This window comes from Pelobates fuscus, chromosome 1 (assembly GCF_036172605.1).
Source record: "Pelobates fuscus isolate aPelFus1 chromosome 1, aPelFus1.pri, whole genome shotgun sequence".
Lineage (NCBI taxonomy): Eukaryota > Metazoa > Chordata > Amphibia > Anura > Pelobatidae > Pelobates > Pelobates fuscus.
The window spans coordinates 58,527,048-58,552,072 of record NC_086317.1 but is presented as its reverse complement, the minus strand read 5'-3'; the positions used below and the strand labels follow the sequence as shown (position 1 = coordinate 58,552,072).

General features: G+C 37.6%; 1 protein-coding gene across 2 annotated transcripts in view; it reads right to left on the bottom strand.

Moving 5' to 3' along the window:
• The window catches only part of EPHA3 (EPH receptor A3), a 282,807-nt gene that overhangs the window by 6,994 nt on the left and 250,788 nt on the right, over positions 1-25,025 (bottom strand). For both annotated transcript variants that reach the window (XM_063448712.1, XM_063448722.1), the window contains exons 11-15: positions 23,177-23,362; positions 22,037-22,098; positions 20,641-20,850; positions 7,431-7,580; positions 3,680-3,873 (exon numbers count right to left, since the gene is read on the bottom strand). In XM_063448712.1, the coding sequence (XP_063304782.1) occupies positions 3,680-3,873; positions 7,431-7,580; positions 20,641-20,850; positions 22,037-22,098; positions 23,177-23,362 (802 nt within the window). The remainder of the gene's footprint in view (positions 1-3,679; positions 3,874-7,430; positions 7,581-20,640; positions 20,851-22,036; positions 22,099-23,176; positions 23,363-25,025) is intronic.

The window sequence follows — 25,025 nt, the reverse complement described above, 5'->3', positions numbered from 1 at the left end:
ATGGATTTAAGTAGTCATTGTTAGTTTTTATGTCTATGACTTGGATTAAATAAGCACTGCCGTATAAGAAAGCCTAACTTAAATATACGTAACCTCTGAATAACCAGTACTGTAAAGTATTATTTTATTCTTTCCAATGCTCCTTTGAGATTTTACAGCACAAATTGGTTACTTTCCTCCTTAGAGAGGACATCTGGACAGTTTATCAATGAAGAGGAATGTGTCTCTAACTGTGAAGAGTCTGTGATGTCTCCACGTATGCATCAAGGGAATGTTGGTCTTTAAGATCATCAGCAGGCAACAACATTTTTTGGACCAAGCTCCCAGTCAGTGGTCTGAACCTAGAATTTATGGGCCGGGTGATGTTCACCATGAGCTCACACTTAACTAAACAAATTAGATGGGTTTCCATCCAGGCAGCTGTAAAGAAGTCCTGCCGAGGTCCACCTGATCTTTTACAGCCTTTCATAAATCAGTACCCACTAGGCTACAGACTGCAGTCATTAAAAAGAAATCATGGAAATTCCCTACCTTATTCTCATTATACCATAAAACAGTATATATTTAATTTTTACAGATAATCTTACAAAGAAAAATGTGACAGGAGTGGTAAATAAAGCTATTTCTCTGTCAAACTTTCAGCCTTTACTCAGTCACAGAGAGTTTGGTAATTTATGTATGTCCAGCTGTTCTGATCACAGGCCCATGAGTCCTACTCGGGGCTGCAAAAAAGAGAAATGACTGATCCAAAGCTTCCCAAACATCACACGGCCAAGTGAAGTATGCTCTAGTGGTCAAGGTTAGAATTCCCAGTAGAATTAATTAGCCATTTTTCAAGAGAAATACATTGTGAGGGATATCACAACTGCACCGTGCCGTTGGTAGACCCAGTATATTTCTCAATCCCTAGAAAGTTATGTCTGTGTTAAATTCTTATGTAGCCCCTCTTCCAAAGAATGCCAGTTTAAAACTAGCACAAGGTGTGCTTAATTAAACCCAATATGATATATCTTGACAAATATCTGTTGTTCTAAAATCTAGTCTAACTTAACAGTATGTGCATCATATGTAAAAGTCATATTCAGTACTACGGTTTTATTGTTTACTAGAATTTGACTGTACATGGCATTGGTGATGCCCATGATCACTAGTGTGTACTCATCTATACATACGTAGTTAAAGATTCTTTAAATCATTTTATAACATCTAACCAATATAACCTCTGATCTTTGCAGTCATTGATTGTGAATAACAGTAAGTTACCCAGGATGTGACATCTATCATAACAGGATAAACTGAAGAAAAATTAGTAGTAACAAATGTTAGGTGGATTGGAGAAATTAAAAAAAATGTGCAGAAAGGAACTCTATACATTTTATACATCTTAAATATAATTTTAAAGATATATCAGTTTGCTCAGTCATCTCTTGGTAACTAATCTGGCTTGTGTTGTATATCCACATAGAGGATAAGAAACATGTAAGATCACAAAAGGCAAGCACACGTATAAGAACATCTACATGGACTGCCTCATCCTATTGTCTACATAGGTAAGATTTATAACTGTCTATTACTAGTTCTCCAGTATTTAAAGAATGACGTAGTCACTGAATAAGTCTTTACTTTGTATACACTTTTAATGTATTTATATATAATTACAAACTAACAGAAGCACATATTTCTTATTTCAGCTTGTTGTAAAATATGAACACACGTTTGATGCATATTTTAGTTATTATCCTAGCAACTAGTATAGAATATACAAAATTATGAGCTAAACGTTTGTTTTTGTGATTATTTTTCCAGTGATTCTACAAATGTTAAGAATATTATCCCAGTTTCATTTTCATGTTTATTTTAGTTAAAATCAGGGGATATGAAGCAAGTCGATGTGAAATTATTGGAGTCTTAGAAATGCTTTTTCTTTAAGATGTTTAAAGGTGTTGAGTGACTTTGGCTTCAAATTGCATAGTGTAATGTTTATTAACAATTGTAGACACTCGACAAACACAGAGAATGACTGAAATGAGCCTCAATGTTTTAACATGTTTTAACAGTGTAAATATGTGTCTACGTTGCATTCTTATTAATCGTATTTATGAAAGCATGGGGAATATGTCTAAAGAAATGTGAATCACATTATACATTGGCTTGATAGAGCTGTGAGTTGGATAACTACAATAACCCTATTTGGAATTGAGAGAACTTAATTTGCAGAATTTCTTTCCAAACTCCAAACATAATTTATCAAGAGAAAGATGTGTGTCTCATCATAGCAGGTGGTAATTCTGACCTAAACTAAAGTTCCATTTAGTCTTCGACCAAATATCGTCCATTAAACTGAAAAACAAATGTTACTTTGGAGAATGATAAGTCATTACAACTTAAAACAGTCAGCCATATCTCATTAGATTTCAATCTTGTCATATATCATAAAGAGACTTGTAGATCATTTCTGGAGTTTTATTAGGGATTTGGAAAACTCATTTAGACGTTAAAACAGTAGGTGAGAATAATTTACAATATTAAACTGAAAAGCTGGTATTAGAGTTGATATATTGAACAGCCAACGTTTAACCAACTTTCATCAAGAGAATTCAAAAATGAAGACAGCATGATCTCAAACGTATGCAGGTCTTGTTCTATGTTAGGATTTCTCAGGCTCTTTCTAATTGAAGTCTTGTAGAAGCAAAGCTCACACGGCCGAAAAAAAGGTGTAAATTACTTTTTCTGTGTTTTGTTTTGTTCTTTTATTTTAGATGTGCTTTTAATGAAAGGTTTATTCTATATTTGAATCAATAAAAGTTCCCCTTCTTTTTGGATTATTAGGTATACCTTATTTTAAATCAATAATGTCAACTGGGATGTTCAAACTCTGAATTTACAGTTACTATGTTATTGGACCTTTTTAATATGATTTGCATTTCTCAAAATAGCATGTGTGGGGTATAACCATTCATTCATCATGCCGTTTTAAAAAAAAAAAAAAACACATTGGAACTTAAAGAAACTCTGGATTGTGATAACTTAAGACATTTACTGTAATTGAGAAGTAATCTTTGTATCTGTTGAAGAGGGCTTTAAAAAGTGCAATGTGAGCTCTAATTCTAGGACGTATAAACATTCAGTGGTTTAATTATAATTTATTAGATTTAGAATAGAATTTCCATGGCTGCTCAGAAACAAAGCAACCCCAATAAAGCAGCACTAATAACATTGTAGACGTTACAACAGTATTATACATAAAAATATTTCAAATATCTTTTTCAGTGTATTTAAAATACATTGAAAATATAAAATGTTTTTTATAAAGTGAGCTGTTATATTGTTTTTCTCAAGGAATATCAAGAATAGGTTTGGAATATTCTTGCAAATAACTAAACATGAGCATACGAAGTTTGTAATTATTCATGCAATTTTATGTGGCTTCCCATAAGTAATTATTTAGTGTATATCACTATATTTATTATATTTTTGGATCTTTAGGTGATGGATCTTTTTTCACAATTTAAAAAGTTCGATTCCTTAACAATTTCAAAATCTATAAGTAGAATAAAATAAAAAAACTTAAAAATAATTTTTGTTTTTCTGTTTGTCTTGGCCAAAAAGAAATGAAGACATGCATAACATTTTTTTTTTTAAAGTATCGTTTTCCAAATATTGTTTTATAAATTGTCACCTTGCAGCGGTATTGGCGATAACCTTTAAACTGCTGGGATTACGGATTAGCTTGTCCAAGATGCTAACAATTTGCTCAAACTTTGGCCTATTGTTTCTGTCTTTTTGCCAGCAGTCTAACATGAGCTGATACAAGTCAGCTGGACAGTCCATAGGAGGTGGCAATCGGTAGCCTTCATCAACGGCTTTAATAACCTGAAAAAATAAAGTAGCATATAAGAATGGATATTCATTAACCTCTTCAGTACCAATCATATTCAATGCAGTCATAACAATCTGTTCTTTATGGACCCTATTTGAAAATGGGTTTATCAACTAATTTAGCCAGGGTAGGACTGCACAGACCTGAAAGTGTTAAAAATCAGGGTGAAATTAGATTGTGAAAATAGGTAATGCAACCTTAAAGCATTAAAACCAAAAATACAATATAGATGAGAATACATGTAAAATACCAACAATAACATTTGTGTGGCTGTATAACCAAATAAATTGTGCATGCATTTATTACAGAATTTCCCTTGACATAATCTACAATTCAGCTGATAAAACAAGTTACCATGTAGCTGTTTTTTTTTTTTTTTTCTAATACACGAATCCAGTTATATAAACTTTTGCGTAATTATCAACAAATGTTATCTGGAAATCAAGATAATCTAGGTGCACTTGAAAATTGCACTTCAATGGCTGCATATTTATTTTGGAATTTCCTATGCTTAGATCATTCTAGAGCGTCCACTACTTAAAAGATATGTTTGGTAAAAATAGGGATTTAATTAAATGTAAGGTAAACAAACTGCTGTAATAGCCCCAAATGCATGGACCACTTAAAGTGTCTGTGAAGCATAGAGGTTCCCCTTAAAAAATGCAATTACTGTGTTACATAAGTACGTTTCGTATATATACCCTTACTTTGATGTCATATTTGATCACTTAATTAGTTAAGTTATGTTTATATAAGTCTACGAGAAGGCTGGCACTGAACAGGGGACTCAAATTCTCTGTATGAACAAATAATCAAACAGTGGAAAATGGTCTTCCAAATCCTAAATACCTCATTTTTCTAACTGTTTGTAGTGATGTATGAATTGAAGAATGTAGCTTGATTTGAATCTCACAAATGTTGTTTAAATACACTAATCGAATCTTGAAAAAAAAAAAATACTTAAGTGAAAGTCTGTATATTTGAAACTGTATGGTAAGAAAAGGGTGGCAGATTGTTAACTGTTGCATTAAAATAACTTAAACAAATTTAAACTATACTCACTGTAGAGGATAATTTGGGTAGCGTTCCTTCACCCGTGTTTATTTTATTTTATTTTACAATGTATTCTGATTAATAAAAACAGGAATAAATACAATGTTTTAATGAGTGTGTAGAACATTCTTTTAGTAATGCTTGCATATTTTTTTGTTGTTGATTACAAGGGATCTCTGCCTAACTTTCCTACGCTATAGAAGAATAAAAAATACACAACGCGTATAAATCCTGTGAAGTTTTGGGTGGCTAAGGACAGATAGTGTGAAAGAAAAAAAAGTACAGTTTTTTTTTTTATATATCATTGATGGTGGCAGAGGGTGTGAGCTTTGGGTGTTAGGAGACCCTGTCCTGATTTTTTTTTTTTTTTAATCAACTCAAAAAAGGTTAGGAAAAAAATTAGAGATTGCATTTTTTTCCCTATAACAAGTTTGATAAGCAGTAGTTATTATGGTGCTCGGAGTGGCCATTTAATTGAGATGTTTTATTATGTAGTAAACTACGTTAGTAAGTGTTTTACTTTTCCTTTAGTTTTATAGGACACAAGAATTTTACTAAAGAGTAGCAAGAAATACTAATAATAGAAACTCATATGACTATAATGCCTTGATTTAATAGCCTACCCAAATAATTTAATACTGTTGGAAAAAAACTTTCTAAATTAAATTACCGTATTTATCGGCGTATAACACGCACTTTTTTCCCCTGAAAATAGGGGAAAAATCGTGGGTGCGTGTTATACGCCGATATCCCATAATTACTTACCTGTCCTGAAGCGTGGGCCGGCTTCACTATTGTGCACACTTCCTTTCAGTCCCGCCGGAAACCGGAACATGAAATTAAAGTTCCTGTACCGCGGTGCAAGCTGTGAAGCCGGCCCACGCTTCAGGACAGGTAAGTAATTATGGGGGGGGGGGGGAAGTACACTATGGGAGGGGAGGGTGAGGGGAGGGGGAAGTACACTATGGGAGGGGAGGGTGAGGGGAGGGGGAAGTACACTATGGGAGGGGAGGGTGAGGGGAGGGGGAAGTACACTATGGGAGGGGAGGGTGAGGGGAGGGGGAAGTACACTATGGGAGGGGAGGGTGAGGGGAGGGGGAAGTACACTATGGGAGGGGAGGGGGAGAATACTATGGGAGGGGAGGGGGAGAATACTATGGGAGGGGAGGGGGAGAATACTATGGGAGGGGGAGAATACTATGGGAGGGGGAGAATACTATGGGAGGGGAGGGGGGGAGAATACTATGGGAGGGGAGGGGGGAGAATACTATGGGAGGGGAGGGGGGGAGAATACTATGGGAGGGGAGGGGGGGAGAATACTATGGGAGGGGAGGGGGGGAGAATACTATGGGAGGGGAGGGGGGAGAATACTATGGGAGGGGAGGGGGGGGGAATACTATGGGAGGGGGGGGAGAATACTATGGGAGGGGAGGGGGGGAGAATACTATGGGAGGGGAGGGGGGGGAGAATACTATGGGAGGGGAGGGGGGAGAATACTATGGGAGGGGAGGGGGGGAGAATACTATGGGAGGGGAGGGGGGGAGAATACTATGGGAGGGGAGGGGGGAGAATACTATGGGAGGGGAGGGGGGGAGAATACTATGGGAGGGGAGGGGGGAGAATACTATGGGAGGGGAGGGGGGGAGAATACTATGGGAGGGGAGGGGGGGAGAATACTATGGGAGGGGAGGGGAGGGGGGAGAGTACTATGGGAGGGGGGGAAATTTCCTGGAATTTCTTTCTAAAAATGAGGTGCGTGTTATACGCCGGTGCGTGTTATACGCCGATAAATACGGTATTTATCTAAAAAATTCCCATAGAATTTAATGATAATAATCATATTACCAGTAAATAAATCATTTGGAAAGTTTTCCAACATTATTGAATAATTAGAAAAAAAGTTATTCAATTGAGGCCTTTATTGGTTAATTAGCAGTGTTTTTTAAAAAAAATTTTAATTAACAACTTTGTTTGAGAAAATACTACCATTGCAGTTTTTATTTTACAGAGAAGCTGTCGCTACTTAGCTGGTTTGGAATTCTCTTATCATTGTAATTGCTACAGAATTGATTGGGTTGGTTGCGCGGTACTGGTAAGTATGATTTTAATGACGTGTGGAATTTTTGTTGGATTTTTGGTTGTTAGAATTTTTTTCCCATAATGCCATGCACTCACATGTGTACTCAAGCAGCCTAATGTTGAAGACTTGCATGCTTCTCTTTAATTTACATACAATGGAAGACTGTACCTTTGCATTTAATATAAATAAAAATAAAGCTAAAAAAAAAACCATTAAAAAAACAAACAATGTAGCAATCGTAAGAAAAATAAAGTATAATCTATAAACCTCTTCAGCTTAACAAATAGGGTTCAACTCATGCTTCACATATTTCCCATATTATATGACTTCAACGACTTGAAGAGTGAGCTATAGAATTAGTGACTGATAATGTATCCTGATACAGCAGCAAGTATTGCTGGTTTTCTTCAAACTCACATCTTGATTGGACATTTCCCAGTATGGCCTCTCTCCATAGGACATCACCTCCCAAACCACAATACCATAGCTCCATGCATCACTTGCTGATGTGAATTTTCGGTATGAAATGGCTTCCGGTGATGTCCATCTGATGGGGATCTTTCCACCCTAAAATAAATATATCAATATGAAACATCAGTCTTGAGATTGTACACGTCAATGTTTTAAATTAGCTGCATTTATTTCTAGAAAATGTTATGCTCTGCTAGGGGTTTATTCACTAAACAGTGAGTTGCTTGTGATGACAAGCATGTTGAAACAGTGTGATATCACTAACCATAACGTATTGTGTTATTGTGCTTAAACTTCCTTGTGTGACAGACAAGACTACGGTGCTAAATATTCTCAATGACTATGTACGTTAATATATATATATATATATAAAAATCAAAAAAAGTATTACCGGCACTCTTGGAGTAAATTCATATGTGTGTCCTGATGAAAGCTCCGATCGGGAGCTGAAACGTTGACTGGTTCTACTGACAAATAAACTGAATGATTTTACTCCAAGAGTGCCGGTAATACTTTTTTTGATTTTTATATTTTTGGGACCTGGCACCTGGTTATATTTATTAAGTAGGAGTGCAAGAGGTTCTGTTAATGTACATAGTCATTGAGAATATTTAGCACCGTAGTCTTGTAATATTTATATATATATATATATATATATATATATATATATATATATATATATATATATAAATAATTATAAGTTCAGCACTCAACCTGTATGCAGCCAAAAAAAGGATTAAGCCAGGGTGCAAACCCGTGATATATATATAGAAAAAAAATTGAAGAAAGGTGCACTCCTGGTCCAAATAAAGTTTTTTTATCAATGTATTGTGCAGAGAGGAACGATCAATGTTTCGACCTATTGGATCTTGAGAAAGACCTGAATAGGTTGAAACGTTGATCATTCCTCTCTGCACAATAAATTGATAAAAAAAATTATTTGGACCAGGAGTGCACCTTTCTTCAATTTATATATATATATAATAGCTTTGTGATAGATATATATATATATATATATATATATATGTGAAAAAATATTGTGTAACTCATTTGTAGCATTGCAATGATGTGCCAAATGTAACTTACCGTATATACTCGAGTATAAGCCGACCCGAATATAAGCCGAGGCCCCTAATTTTATCCCAAAAAACTGGGAAACTTATTGACTCGAGTATAAGACTAGGGTGGGAAATGCAGCAGCTACTGGTAAATTTCTAAATAAAATTAGATCCTAAAAAAAATATATTAATTGAATATTTATTTACAGTGTGTGTATAATGAATGCAGTGTGTGCGTATGTGTGTGTGTATGAGTGCAGCGTGTGTGTGCATGAATGCAGTGTGTGTGTGTGCATGAATGCAGTGTGTGAATGCAGTGTGTGCAGGGTCGGTGCAAGGATATTTGCCGCCGTAGGCAAAACATTTTTTGCCGCCCCCTCCCCCCCCATATGTCCTGACTTCCCCTCCTCCTCCCTCAGTGGTCCTTACCTCCCCACCCCCGTGTTCCTTCACTCCCCCCCCCCCAGTGGTCCTGACTCACCCCTCCCCTAGTGGTCCTTACCCTCCCCTCCCCTAGTGGTCCTTACTTCCCCCTCCCCTCCCATAGTGGTCCTTATCCCACCCCCTCCCTCTCATAGTGGTCCTTATCCCCCTTCTCCCTCCCATAGTGTTCCTTATCCCCCCCCATCCCTCCCATAGTGGTCCATATACCCCCCCCCTCCCTCCCATAATGGTCCTTATACCCCCCCTCCCTCCCATAGTGGTCCTTATCCCACCCCCTCCCATAGTGGTCCTTATACCCCCCCTCCCTCCCATAGTGGTCCTTATACCCCCCTCCCTCCAATAGTGGTCCTTATCCCCCTCCCTCCCATAGTGGTCCTTATCCCCCCTTCCCTCCCATAGGGGTCCTTATACCCCCCTCCCTCCCATAGTGGTCCTTATCCCCCCTCCCTCCCATAGTGGTCCTTACCCCCCCCCTCCCTCCCATAGTGGTCCTTACCCCCCCCCTCCCTCCCATAGTGGTCCTTACCCCCCCTCCCCCCTCCCTCCCATAGTGGTCCTTATACCCCCCTCCCTCCCATAGCGGTCCTTATACCCCCCTCCCTCCCATAGCGGTCCTTATACCCCCCTCCCTCCCATAGTGGTCCTTAACCCACCCCCTCCCTCCCATAGTGGTCCTTATACCCCCCCCCCCTCCCATAGTGGTCCTTATACCCCTTTTTTATTATTATTATTTTATTTATATTTTTTTTTTTCGTCCCCCCTCCCTGCTTGATATATGGCAGGGAGGGGGGCTCTCCTTCCCTGGTGGTCCAGCATTGGTAGTTCAGTGGGGGGGAGAGGGGGGCTGGCAGAGCTGTACTTACCTTTCCTGCAGCTCCTGTCAGCTCTCTCCTCCTCCGCGCGGTCTGTGCAGCTCCCTCTGTCAGCTCCCAGTGTAAGTCTCGCGAGAGCCGCGGCTCTCGCGAGACTTACACTGGGAGCTGACAGAGGGAGCTGAACGGACGGCGCGGAGGAGGAGAGAGCTGACAGGAGCTGCAGGAAAGGTAAGTACAGCTCTGCCAGCCCCCCTCTCCCCCCAGTCTGTATTATGGCAATGCAAATTGCCATAATACAGACTCTGACTCGAGTATAAGCCGAGTTGGGGTTTTTCAGCCCAAAAAATGGGCTGAAAAACTCGGCTTATACTCGAGTATATACGGTAATTGCCTCCTAAGGCATTTGATTTCATACAAGATGTTGTCTTCACTTGTGCTAGACATTATCATACAATTCTTTTAACATAATGGAGTTATTCACAGTTAATGTGGAAATTTGACAAGGACATTATATATTGTATGCTAAAAACAATATACCCAATATTTTTCGAAATGAGCTATTTAAGCCTCAGTTTTGCCATTCTTGTTTAAATCACTATACTCCAGAGCACCTTAAAGATGACCTATTTGCTATTTAATTTTCTTTGCTACTCGGTTACTTCAATGCCCTGTTTCAGGCACACAATAGTTAAATAACATTGTACATCCATCACTAGTAGGATTAACACACATGACAGCTGTTTTAACCACCCTGCACTAATTGCACACAATATGACTCATCTTATCTTTGTCAATATGTTCTCGCTGAAAGTAACTTTAAATAGCAGCTTCTTACTGTGTTCACCCAAATTTCAAAAAGCCCAGTAGAAAAAAAAAAAAGACCTGTTACCGAAAAATGTACTTGCATAATTTAAAGCTGGGTATATATGTAAAACAAATGGAAAATAATCAAGATCAATGTTTACGCTATCTCAAAATAGAATTTATTTATATATCTGTTAAATGTGGATCCAGACATGTTGTTGCTGTTTTTACATTTTTTTTATTAATTATTATAACTGTCTGCTGTCACTTCAATGTTCCAATTGTATGAATGTTCGGGATTGGACACCTGCAGTATTTGCTATATATATATCTCAAGCCAAACTTGACTGTATTAGATAACTAGCCTTTAGTGAAGAGCTGAGTTTGAAATTTAGAGTCTTTTGAAGAGTTGATAATCCCAAAAGACCCATCAATTTTACAAGTTGTTCGTTAAAGTAATGCAGCTCATATTTTTATTAAATAGACCTCAAGGTAACTATCTAAGTTTACGCTGACAATTAAAAACACAAAATCTAAAAAATATCACATTACTAAAAAGATATAACATTTATTTGTAATGAAAAAACTCATGAATGTGAAAGGCTATAGCATTTGGAGGGTTAAATAACACACACTACATATCTAGTTTCAACGAACGTCACGTTACCAAAGTCCCTTCACTTAATCGATCAGTTGGGAGATTTTATTATCAGTCAGTTGAATTAAACAGGAAAATATAAATTTCCTTTCCTGGTCATTGGATTTATGGTCTACATTTTCTATTATGAACAGTATGATAAAAACAAATTGTAAATGTAAAACACATGTAACTTTGCTTTCAGTTTTTAGATCTGGGAACGTTGAACAATTTGTGAACATGAAAACAGAGGACTGTGATCTTTCAGCCGAAGATACTTTTTATCCCTGGGTTCCACTCGTCAGACACAGCATTACTACTGTTGCTCGATTCGGATATCTCTGTTATTTCCTAAAACACTGTCCCAAATCCCTCGTATTCCCCTTCCTACGTGTGCAATTTGTAAATGTTTATAAAGACATGAAGTCATGGCATGAAAGCGGATTACTGAAAATGAAGGGCAGATTGCAAGCAGGATGTGTGTCTTATAAACCTAAACCCTTTTAACTGAGAGCTATATGTAATAACACTCGCTTTACGGATTCAAAGGGTTAAACTACAAAATTATTGTCTTTTTTTTTGTAAAATAAAATAAGGCATCAGATCACCCAAGACGTCTTAAGGATTACATTGTTTTTATGAAAACTTCCTGGGAGTTTCAAATAATTGTGAACAGTTTCTTTTTTTTAATCTTGTGATTTTTTTTTTAATTAGATGTTTGTTTCACTTGCATATAAGGTTTAGAGGGTTTATAACATATTTTATAGTGCCTCTTTTTTTCAATATTTGAAACTCTGGCTAACTGACAAGGGACAAATTCTGTATTCCGGGCATTCAGAAAGATATCATTTAAAGCTCCTCAGGCAAATTATTCAATTTCATCTTCATTTTACATCACTTTTGAGAACAATTCAGAATAGCCATAAATGTATACTGTGTGCAAATTGCACCCTTACTCATTACTCAATTTACAAAATACAGAAAATACAATTTTAGATTGAGCTGAACAAATAGTTCAGATGGAGATATTTTTAAATTCAAATCTAAAATGTATAATTGCTAGGTAAATTGTCGTCAACTTACAGTTTAGTGAATAATAATGTTTTTTTTGTTGTTGTTTTTTGTGTAATCACAAATCAATTTGCATACCAAATATGAGCTAAAAATTGAATTTTTAAAAAAAAGTCAAGTATATAAAACAAAACTATTTTTAAATGTTTTTGTATCAAATGAATGTTAATATTGCAAGGATTCCGCAATTTGTCTATGTTTTTAAATTACAGGTTTATTATTTGCTTTGTATTTTTTTGCATAACATATATTTATTGATGAAGCTACATTCCTTAAACATCATGCATGTGAAAACATATTATAATTATTATTATTTATATAGCGTCAACAAATTCCACAGTGTTGTACAATGGGAGGACAAACAGACACGTATTTGTAACCAGATGATTTAAAAGCACAGGAGCAGATGGGTTGAGGCCCCTGCTCAATGAGCTTACATGCTAGAGGGAGGGAGCTATTGTGACACAAAAGGTAAGGGTAGGGTAGAAAAGTAGGTTGCTACAACTGTAGTGCTTAGTGGTTTTTTTTTTCCTTTCTTTATTGTGTCTTTTTCAGAATGACAGTAAAAACAACACTACCACACCTGTTCTCGTATTTATTTTCCAAATCTCAATTTTGGAACAGAGCACCATCGACAAATCGTCTCTATGTATAATTTTATGCTACTGTGCTTATTGAATTTAAATGGACTCTTTATTCTGATGAGTATAGCATGTCCCTAAATGCATTTTCATGTAAATGCTGCCTTTTCAGAGACATTGCTCCCAAGGGACACCTTTAGTGGTAGTTACTCAGACGGCCACGGCGCTTCCTGGGTCAGTGCTGCACTGATGAGAAAGCATTGGATTGGCTGAGATAATTATTTCTGATGATGTCAGTGAAGGAGGCAGGGCCAGTGCTGGCAGACCTGCTCAGGGCTGGAAATAATGGGAGTTATTTAAGGAGTTAAGGGGAAGCGAGAGGCTTAAATGTGTTTTTAACACTATGGTGCAGGAATGCATGTTTGTGCTCCTGACCCTATAGTGTTGATTTAAGTTTGATCCCATCTGAAATTTGTTTGCATGTTTTTAGTTAATGTACTACATGTTAAGCTTTTAATTTTTTACTGTCCAATTAGATTACCATACATAGAATGACTGTTTAGAGACGGAGAGTATGATGCAATGGTGCAGAAAATGTTTCACTCTCCAAGACACATCATATCAAAAGAAGGTTCTAAATGTTGACCTTTCTGACACTTGCTTTCAGCAAGCCACATTCCTCTCCATTCTCAGATAAAAACATCCCGATTTTGAGAGGAATGATGTCCTAGGAGGTTTTGGCTATCTGGTCTTGTAGGTAAATAGTTTAAGTGAAAAAATGCACCAACTGAGCTTTTTATCCAGCTCAGCTTTTTTGGCCAAAAGTTTGAATTTCATTTTTTTATTTGTTGGTTGCATTAAATTGCTAATCCATCAATAACCACATATGCTGTATGACAGCGGTTCCCAAAGTGTGGGTCGCGACCCACTGGTGGGTCGCAGGGCGATTCCCAGTGGGTCGCGCTGACCCACACATCCAGGGCCGCAGAGGACTCGGCAAGCAGACTGACACCAGGAGGGAGACCGGCAGCTTGCCCTGTATGCCGCCGGGCTCCCTTCAAGCAGTTTATGCATCTAAAGCTGATTGCCAAGGTGTGCCAAGTTTATGTATTTAAAGCTGCCATGTAGTGATGTCCCGAACGGTTCGCTGGCGAATAGTTCCTGGCGAACATGGCTTGTTCGCATTCGCCACGGATGGCGAACATATGCAATGTTCGGTTCGCCCCCTATTCGTCATCATTGAGTAAACTTTGACCCTGTACCTCACAGTCAGCAGACACATTCCAGCAAATCAGCAGCAGACCCTCCCTCCCAGACCCTCCCACCTCCTAAACAGCATACAATTTAGATTAATTCTGAAGCTGCATTCTTTTTTTTAATTTTTTTTTTTTTTTTTTACAGAAGTGTGTTATATTTGAGCATGCTAGGCTGCACGTGCGTATATCATGGCTAGTTGCACTGAGGGTATGAGTATATAGCAGTACATTGTTGTGAAAGATGGCTGTCATGTTTAGGGTGTAGCTAGCACGTTATCAACTGTGTATTTATATCAGCAGCTCCACCACTAGTTATAAATCAAGTGTGAGTCGCCCCATGAGACTAGTGAATACATAATACATGAACGGTTAAGGTAAAGGCATGTAAGGAACTACGGAGGTGAAATAATGACATATTTAAACGCTTGCTACTTTACGATTAGTTAATGTGCAGAGAGCAGTTCATGTGATCAAAGGCATGGTGTGGAGGATCGGCTATAGTGGGACATGCTTGGCAGGCTGCTGTTTACTGCTTGTGCTCATCCGATCCCTTCTGGGCGCCAGGTGCAGACCCTGGGAGTCCCTGACACCTGGAACAACAAAGGCAAGTCTCTGGCTGAGTGCCGGGTTCGCGGCTTGAGGTGGTGGAAGCTTGTTTTGTCCGGTGCGGGATTGTGGTGGCTTAAGGTGGAGGCGAGTGCTTGAAGTGGGGCAGGCTCTGCATTTCTGTTTGTGCCTCCGGTCCCGTCTTCAACGCCTTTTGCGTTGGTTGATTTTAATGGGGACTGCTTCGCTTAGCTGTGGTGGAGCTTGTTGGGGCTGTGGTGGAGCTTGTTGGGGTTTCTTGCTTGTTATTTGCTTCCAAAATTGATTAAATTATCAATATCTTGCCATGCTTTGCTGGTACCAGAAGGACACGCGGCTGCCGCCATATTGGGAGAGTCGCAGATGAGTATGTCAGCCTGGGCGGCTGTGCTCTGTGCGTCCATTAGCTCCAGACAGCCTCTCAGGGGTGGACTGGGATAACCCCCACTGGTCCGAGGGGGGGGTAACGGAGCTCCAGCTGGGAAGTAGCTCCCAGGATCAGGAGATCGGCCGCCTCTCCCGCCTGGTGAGCACCAGGCCACACTTGCCACGCGGAGGTAAGTAAGACTCTGTCGAGTTGCTGACCGCTATTAAGCATGTAGGGTCGGTCAGGTAGGAGCAACATTGCTGGGTCATCCCCTTCTGGGTTGAAATTCGCTTGTTGATAAAGTAAGATATTAAGGGAGCTCACATGAAGTGCGTCTTTCCTCCATGACAGCTAGGCCCCGCCCCCCGGAAGCTGCATTCTTAGTGAGAGGAGGGATAGTGTAGCTGCTGCTGATTTAATAGGGAAATCGATTGCTACGCTAGTGTATTCAGTGTCCACTACAGTCCTGAAGGACTCATCTGATCTCTGCTGTAAGGATAGCACCCCAAAAAGAACATCAGTCTAGCTTGGTATCCAACCTTGTGCAAATGGGGAGTTTGCGGTTGTGCAAATGGACTGTTTGCGGTTGTTTGCGGTGCGTTAAACGGGAAGTTTGGTCTGTCACTGTGAAGCGGGCGTAACCCTTACACTACCTGATCGATACAACATCATACCTGATGTTTTAAAGCACGTTATTCCAAACAATTTAGGAATGTTAGGTGATTTATACCCTTTATGGATTAAAACCAGACTCTGCATCAACTATGTAATTTTCCATGGGAGTTTTGCCATGGATCCTCCTCCGGCATGCCACAGTCCAGGTGTTAGTCCCCTTGAAACAACTTTTCCATCAATATTGTGGCCAGAAAGAGTCCCTGTGACGAGAGCAATCTCGCCACATTGCATTGGAGAAGCCTGGCTGCCCGCCTGCTGCCTTTGGACTATGGCCCTGGGAGATTGGGCCCTTTAAAAACAGTATTCGGCCATACCAGAGTGTATGTCACTCATTCTGGCCCTTTAATTACAGTGGGGTCATTTGGTACTTGCCCTGTGTGAGCTGTGGTAACCCAGATAGCTATGCCATGGAGCCTATTCGTGTGATTAAAGACTTTGGCTCCATGGCGATTAAACTGTATTCGGTTGGTCTGAGTGCCATTCACCTAATAATGTGCACTCAGACCTGAGCTATCTGGGGATATGTGAAATGTCTGTGTGTTATGTGTAAAATGTGACTTTATGTATTTTAAAGTGTTTTATGTCGTTTTGCAACCATGTGGTTAATGGAGTCTGCCTCTAGTCCTGGATAATTGGATTACTTCCCCCCATTGTCTCCAGGATAGAGGGCCCTGTAAAACCATGCTTCCAGAAGGTCAAATGCACATTTGTACTAACTTTTGAACCCCTGGTCCAATTCGTATGATTTTTGAGTATGTTGTTCCTGAATGGATTGATTGTGAATATGTATTTTTATGCGAATGTGATGTATATTTTGGGAGTTATGAATGTTGTGTAAAAACTGTATTTTCCCTACCTATGATAATTGTATTTTCCTGTGTGTACAGATAATTAGTTTACAGGTAGAGGGGAGGGCTATGTGTCGGATGTAACTATTGTGTGATTGGTTAATGTACGTTACTGTGTGTGTCCCTCCCCTTCATGGGAGCACCTAATAAAAAGGGCTGCAAGCTAGCAGCCAGAGAGTTCTATTTTTACCCTCAACTTGAGTCCTGTCTCTTATTGGGGGAATCTGCTACAAGGGATTGCTATGCTAGGCATATTCCCTTGCTATAATCACTGAGCTCTTGTAAGAGCTTGTTCCTGCTTCGTTCTGAAGGGAGATAGCTGCAGCCTGCGGTGCTTATGGTGTCTGGTGGAGTGCTTGGAGTCCTCTGGAAGCGCTAGGAGCATCCATTAACGGAGGTACCCAGTCGGGGTGCCAGGTGATCCGTTACAGTCCCTGTGGGTTTTAAAATTTGCCTGCCTGTTGAAGTCTATGGCGGTTCGCCCGGTTCGCCCGTTCGCGAAAATTTGCGGAAGTTCGCGTTCGCCGTTCGCGAACGGAACATTTTATGTTCAAGACATCACTACTGCCATGATGTTCCAATTGTATGCCTCTAAAACTGATTGCCAAGATGTACCAATTTTATGCATCTAAAGCTGATTGCCATGGTATGCCAATTGTATGCATCTAAAGCGGATTGCCATGGTGTACCAATTGTATGCCTCTGAAGCTGATTGCCATGGTGTTCACTTTTTTAAAATACGCATTAAAAGCAAGTGGGTCTCGAAAAATTACCGTTTTGAAAAGTGGGTCTCGGCCCATAAAAGTTTGGGAAGCCCTGCTGTATGATATATTTCCAAGCAATGGGAGGTCTTTGGTTTAAACCAAAATGGGACCTAGCATGGTTGAAGACACAATTGAGAAAAGTAAACTAAACCTCTTATAATACTTCTGTGTAATACTCTAATTTCAAAAGGTAATGTCCCATTTTACTAATAAATCTATATTTGTTATTATAATAATTCCTACAATTGAACAATTGACAATACATTTAATTAAGCTAATGGTTTTTGTTTTGCTTGATCAGTCTTTAGTATATACCAAAGGTCTTCCTCTTCATCATCAATATTATTATATTATATATATATATACATATATATATATATATATATATATATAAATTTTTTTTTTTACTGTAACTATATTCTTATTATATAGAATTTAAACGAAATTAAACTCAGTAGCAATGCACAAGGGTGTTAAAAAATTCTCTCCTATGAAAAGAGTTATACAAAATTTAAGAAAAAATAAAAATTGTTCCTGTTACATACATATTTTCAGTTCTCAACACAGTGGGTAATGTCATACCATGCATGAGAATTAACAAAGCATGTTGTGATGGTAAAGGGTGGATCCCCTAATCTCAGGCAGCCCTGGTTTTATCACGGTTGGTGATAGCTTAGAGGGAGTGCACTTCTGGGCAACAGCTGATATTGGCAGCTGCCTCTATTATTTCAGTCTCTCTGCTGTTACTGAGAGGCTGGAGAGACAGAGCCAGTGCAATCCCCTCTCTTCCCTCCTTCTATCCTATCACAATATGAAGAGGAACTGAATTAAGGACAACAGCTGCACATTGAAGAAGCTGTCTGTGAGAAATACATCACACCAGCCCATATGTATTTGCCTGGGCTCATAACAGACCAAGAGTTAAAAAAAAATACCGTCCTAATGAAAAGTTGCCCTTAATATTATAAATATTTCTCAATATCACCAAGTATCTATATTGTTACTTATTTTCTTTATTTACGCCCTCAGAGATACTTTACAATGGGTAACAATAAAAAAAATCACTTCTTACATCCTTATGGAATTAGCAACATATGGAATTAGCAACTTCTATCACTTTATTTCTACAAATGCAGGATAAGTTAATATCACTATCTGTTCTAAATTCTCAGTAATCTAACATCCATTTCCTATCTTGTTCCTACTTCCAAATCGAAATATTAGGACACTGCTTACCCTACATGCGTAGGACTATTGTTTCACAAACCGACTTTGCTAATATTTACTCAGTACAGTCTCTCTATTACATTCCCGGCAAAGCTTACTTTTTATACTTACAAATGATCTACCTTTTAAGATTTGAGAGACTACTTAATAAATACAAAACCCCTCAAATCTGGCAGAATTTATTTACATTTAAGTCTGTAACTCTAAGATATCCCAATGCACCATAAAGTCTTGCCTTATTGTACAGACAGTTAGAACTCCCATTTCCCTTTCATCTCTACTGTTTTGCTCCAAATTGTCCCAATATGTATCTAGAACTTACAAATTGTTACTTGCCACAAAGCATCACGCATCAAAACCCATCTCAATGTTATATACAGGTGGTACTTAACCCTGATCATGTTTAAAAAATTGTAATACAGACTTCTCTGCTATGCTCGAGATGCCTCACAAATTTGGATATGACATCATTTTGGTTACATAGAAACATAGAATGTGACGGCAGATAAGAACCATTCGGCCCATCTAGTCTGCCCAATTTTCTAAATACTTTCATTAGTCCCTGGCCTTATCTTATAGTTAGGATAGCCTTATGCCTATCCCACGCATGCTTAAACTCCTTTACTTTGTTAACCTCTACCACTTCAGCTGGAAGGCTATTCCATGCATCCACTACCCTCTCAGTAAAGTAATACTTCCGGATATTATGTTTACAATAATATCTATTATTGTTACAATCCAAGATATTATTGGGGAACGTCACTCAATCGATTTAATTGACAACAACTGTGACACTGAGTGTGTAGAGGGATATCAAATATGGAAGATATCCCATTACTGACTGGTTCCAGCAATAATAGATGCTTAATCGGTTTTGGATAATTTTATTTCACATTCCTCATTGTAAATTAGAATTACATGATTCTTGAAATGTTACTATTAAATTATAATTTAAATGCTTTAAATGATACTGTACTGTCCCCTTCGATTCTCTCCTTTTTTTCCCCCTTCTCTGTTTATAGTCTGTGCACTATCCCTACTATCAACGAAACCCTGAAATTGAAAAATATATATATATATAGTTTCCTATCATTTTACTAAAAGCAATAAAAATAATAAAAGCAATTTAATATAATCTGTAAAACCTCTGCATTTAGCATTGAGAAACAATTACTTGGTATCTGTATTGTTCCCCTCTCTCCGTTCTGCCCTGAGGATCAAACTAAGTGTAGAAGCAAGCTCGGAAATCCCAACAGCCTTGTGCCAGCAATGATCACAACTTTCTACATTACCAGTAAAACTGGAACAGACATACACTCTATTTCATGAAACAAGCATCCAAAACAAACAATTAGTGCGTTACTGATGGCAGAAATATGTCAAATTGTTACTTTAAACACATTTGTCCAAGCTTCTTTCAAAGATAACATTTGGTATTTAAGGATTATATATTTTATATGCTTAAAATGGATGTTTTACATGGCTCTGTTTTATGATACCAAAATAATGGTGATATAAGCAACTTCTCCATCTATAGCCCTTATTTAAATCCCCGAACAATCCAGATCCATTAGTCATTGGGCTGAGGATTAGTTTTACCAAAGTTTATTTTTAACTATAATCCTGTTATTAATCATACAGTTAGAGTCTGATTTGTTTATTCTGAAATGTTAAAGATCCAACAGATAAAGTCATTATTAACATTTTAAAACCTTTTAAAATAATACTAAAGACTGTAAGCTGCACGCATTGACTACAATTTGTTACATTAACAATAGAAGACACATTGCTAGGATTTCATGTCACAATGCACAATAAAAATGAATATATACATATATATACAGATTCAGTAACATTGCAATTTATTGTATATTCATTAAATTCAAAAATGTGTTTAATATATTTTTCCAAAGATAATATATATATTAGTTCCATGCAGTTTACTTAAAGTGCCAATCATTAAATTTTTATCATAAATTATCACAAATAAAAATAATCATTATGGCACCATTATCTCCTCTTACCCTTGTAGTATAGGCAGCCTCAGGGTCATCTTCTAAAACGCGAGAAAGTCCAAAATCGGAAACTTTGCAGACGAGGTTACTGTTAATGAGAATATTGCGTGCAGCTAAATCACGATGTACGTAACCCATATCAGAAAGATATTTCATGCCAGATGCAATACCACGGAGCATGCCCACCAACTGGATGACGGTAAATTGAGCATCGTGTTTCTGAAAAGAATTTCAAGTGTACAATTAAGATACTAATTGGCCATTAAATTGCTGCTCTGCAAAACGAAATTCTAGACCTAATTTTACCGGATAACTAACCATGGAGTATAAATTATAAATTACATTCCTGACTTCAATTAACACAAACTTATGGATATTTTCTTTAGAGAAAAAAATAGGAATTTCACTTGTAAAGTTAAAAAGCTGTTATTTACATCAACCGCATGCACTCCACGACCCTAAAGTATTTTACTTGCTGAAGTGCTTTATGTGTGAAGAGTGTGATCTCTTGTTTCATTTTACAAAAATATTTCAATAAAAATGTACACTTTTATAATTGAATCTTGTTACAAAACCTACCTGTCAATCAGACTTTCAGTTCTGTTACTTTCTGGTTGCTAGGCTCATTGGAGCAAAGTTGAAGAGGAATTGCTTATAGCACTTGCCTTGCAAAGAATACTCATTAAGCTGCATAAGGAAGCCTGTGATTGGACAGCCACTGAAAATCCTTGCTAGGATAGAAGGGGAGGGCTAGCAAAGGATCCAGGCAAAAGATTTGCAGCTTTTGTAAGCTTTATATATATATATATATATATATATATATATATATATATATATATATATATATATCCAGTGAAAAGATGCATAATTAAATGCACGCATGATTTCATTGGGGTTAAATTTACTAAAGAGTGATCTGTATTTAAAAAAAAAAAAATGTGAGCAGTGAAGTTTCCCTTTAAGGGAACACTCCATCATTACAAATAACAACTTATTTTTAATGCTCTTTAGATAATTGGTTTCATGCAGCTCCTCTAGCTATAAGGTTACTTACCTCTAATCGACTGACGAGAGTGTCCCCCTTCTCAGCTCAGTTCCACCTCAAGGAAGCATAAGTATTTCTTTTCAAATGTGCACTTTTATAAAGTGTGAAAAGAGAACACACTATTAACACCTAAAGCACTTCAGTGAGCTAAAGCGCTTTAGGTGATTAGAGTGTTTTTTTAAAGAGTGTGGTATTATGGTCTTACGATATAACATTGATGATAAAAATAACAATACATCAAAATAGACAATATTTTACCAGGAAGCACATAATTAGTTTTATTTGGTTTTATTTAGAAATATTTTATTTAGGAATGTCTCAAATTATAAGTGTTGCTATAAGTCATATCTAAACACTTACCCGGAGAAAGCTATCCAGAGAACCATTCTCCATGTATTCAGTAACAATCATCACTGGCTTACCTGGAAGTATAAATTATTTAAATTGATATTTTATCATGTACATACAGTGAATTTCTAATGAATTAAATATATACAGGGCTAAAATTCTAGTTGAAGTCCTAATCATATTTTTACATATAAAAATAATATCCATGTCAATAAATAATCTTAACTACATATTCTAGCTTTCGTTCTCATCACCTATTTCACAAATCTTGCTCCATTACCACCAAGACTAGAAAATCATAATTTTTCATAACGGAACAGTTGTATAGTTTTGTTCTGATATCCAAACATACTTTATGTGTAAACCGCCATTTTGGAACAAAGTTCTAGAAGAGCAGAAATCGTTGGGTATATTAGGTTCCCTTGGTGATTGATTGCTTTTTGAACTTTTTGCTCCAATTATGTGCACCTGCATTCAATCACAGTGCTTAGTTATGCACACGGATAACCACAGAATGAGCACTTTTGCCTCTTTTTTAAAAAAAAAATGTTGTTGAGTACTAACATACAATATACAGGTGCCTGTTCTCATAAGCATAGAGACTTGTGCCTTGGTTAGCCTAACAATATGTTATGACCAATAACAATAATTGTATGAGTGAAATGATAATACTTCTATGAGGGTTATTCACTAAACACCAAAATTTCACAAATTAAATCAGAAGGGCAAAGCTGAGGCAACATTTGGGAGAAATTCTCCAATGCAGCAATTGAAATAGCGTAGTTAAGCGTGGCTCGATTTTGCCATCTAAAAATCTAAATTTGGCAATATAGTACCAAATTGCTTAGTCATAGAAGTGTACTATATAGTTTTGCATAGTGTTTCAGAATATGATCACAAATAAAAATATTTGTGATGTACTATTCCAATTATATGTATATTATTATGATCACTTTTAAATATATCTGTTTATTAGTGCGACAATGTTCTTCAAAAAATAAATTTTTTAATCAATACACTTCACAACTGGTTAAATTAATTAGTTCATTGATAAAAAAAAAATATGTTAGAGTTAAGTAGAGTTAATTCCACAGAACAGATATTGATACATTAGTAAAGGGGTTAATCCATCCCAACGTACCCCATGCTTACTTTTTGTAACTACTCCTTCTAAACGAATAATATTGGGATGTTCAAACTGCCCCATAATACTGGCTTCACTCAAGAAATCTCTTCTCTGATTTTCGGTGTAGCCAACTTTTAAAGTCTTGATTGCCACATTGATCTCCTTTTTAGATGGATGTTTGAGTCGACCACTGCAGACTTCACCAAATTCTCCTAGTTAAAAAAAATAATTAATAATTTAATAAAATGATATATACTAAATGGTATTTTTTTCTAAAATACTTGTGGGCGTTTTAACTTAATCATAAAATTGCCAAAATCTTCCAGTTATGACCAAGAGTTTTAGTTTTAAAAAATGAATCACTGTAACAAATATTTTTGGAACCAGTTGCAGTCTATCCTTTTGTGGGAACATTTTCACAATTTTTCTTCTTTTGACAAAAAACGTGTGATCTTTTACTTGCAAGCATTTTTTTTTATGTTTAGCACAAGAATCAATTTAGAGAAAATACTGTAAAAGTGTACTTCAAAAACCATTGAAAGTGAGGCTCCTTGCATATGTTAAAGGAACACCATAGGCACCATCCTTCCATTCAACCACAGTCCCCAGCAGCACATCTCCTTTGTGCTGATCAGATTAATGAGGTAACATTAGCCTGACGAGCAATTGGAGGTTGTGACTGGTTGAAAGTCTCATCTGACTGCTTTCAACCTATGACAGCACCCACTGCTGGTATGAATTGGTATGGCTAGAAGGAATTGTATAACATCTGCCTTAGGCATATCTTCAATAGTGGGACAGTCTGTGAGTCACCAGGGATCCTTATTTAGTGCTAAACTGCTTAGAAATGGAGGACTCCAGACACTGTAAATCATGCAATAAGATGAAAAAAGTCCCCCCGTGCAGTCAGTAGCCCATCACTGCAGAAATTCATGAAAATGAATGCTAATATTAGCTCTTCGCCTAGAATGATTGAGATGTTTCTCAATTTAAGTGCAAAATATGCAAACCATAACAATATCCAAAATGTGAAACTTAAATGTGATTTTTTTTTTATTTTTTATGTTTTCTTGTTACCATTTTTATGCATTCTGTACTCTAAATAAAGCATATCAAAGGTAGGTCACTTCTACCCTCAAATAACTTTTCAACTGAGATGAAAGCAAACAATTTATTATTTGTTAATTAAAGGGACACCATGGGCATCTAGAACACTTGATTTCATTGTTTTTCTGCAATGTTTGCAACACAGGGTTAAGACAGCCTCTAGTGGCTGCCTCCCAGACAGCCACTAGAGGCACTTCCTGGTCTTTCACAGAGTTTAACTCCATGAAACAATGCTAGACCACCTCACGCTTTGCAGAGGCCTAATGCCACATTAAGTCTACCCATTGACTGATGTTGGCGGGGAGGAGCGTGACCCAGGGTCGAGGGAGTTTGGTGCTGGAATCAGCTTTTTATGGTTTTTTTTTACCTTTTCTTGCCATAGGGGGTGGGGCAATGAAGAGGCAGAGAGACCTAGAGGGCAGAGGGACCTAGAGGGCAGAGGGACCCTTTAGTGTTAGGAATACATCTTTGCAATGACACTAAAGTTTTCCTTTAAATACTGTGTGGGATTTGAATTTAGAAACACTACTCATTTAGGGCTGGATTCCATTACAAGAAAAAAACTTGATGCTGATAATGGAATAGAAATTCTGCCAGTGATAACAGAATTTGCAATTCACTTAAGACACTGAGAAGGCAGGCCAAATGCTAGCCAGGAAAAGGGAGTGAGGGGGGTATAGGTTCAGGGCAGGGGAGGTCTTGAGTGAGCATCAGGGGTGGAGCCCTGGGTAAGGGGTGGGTATCATATATATAGGTGGCCATTTTCTG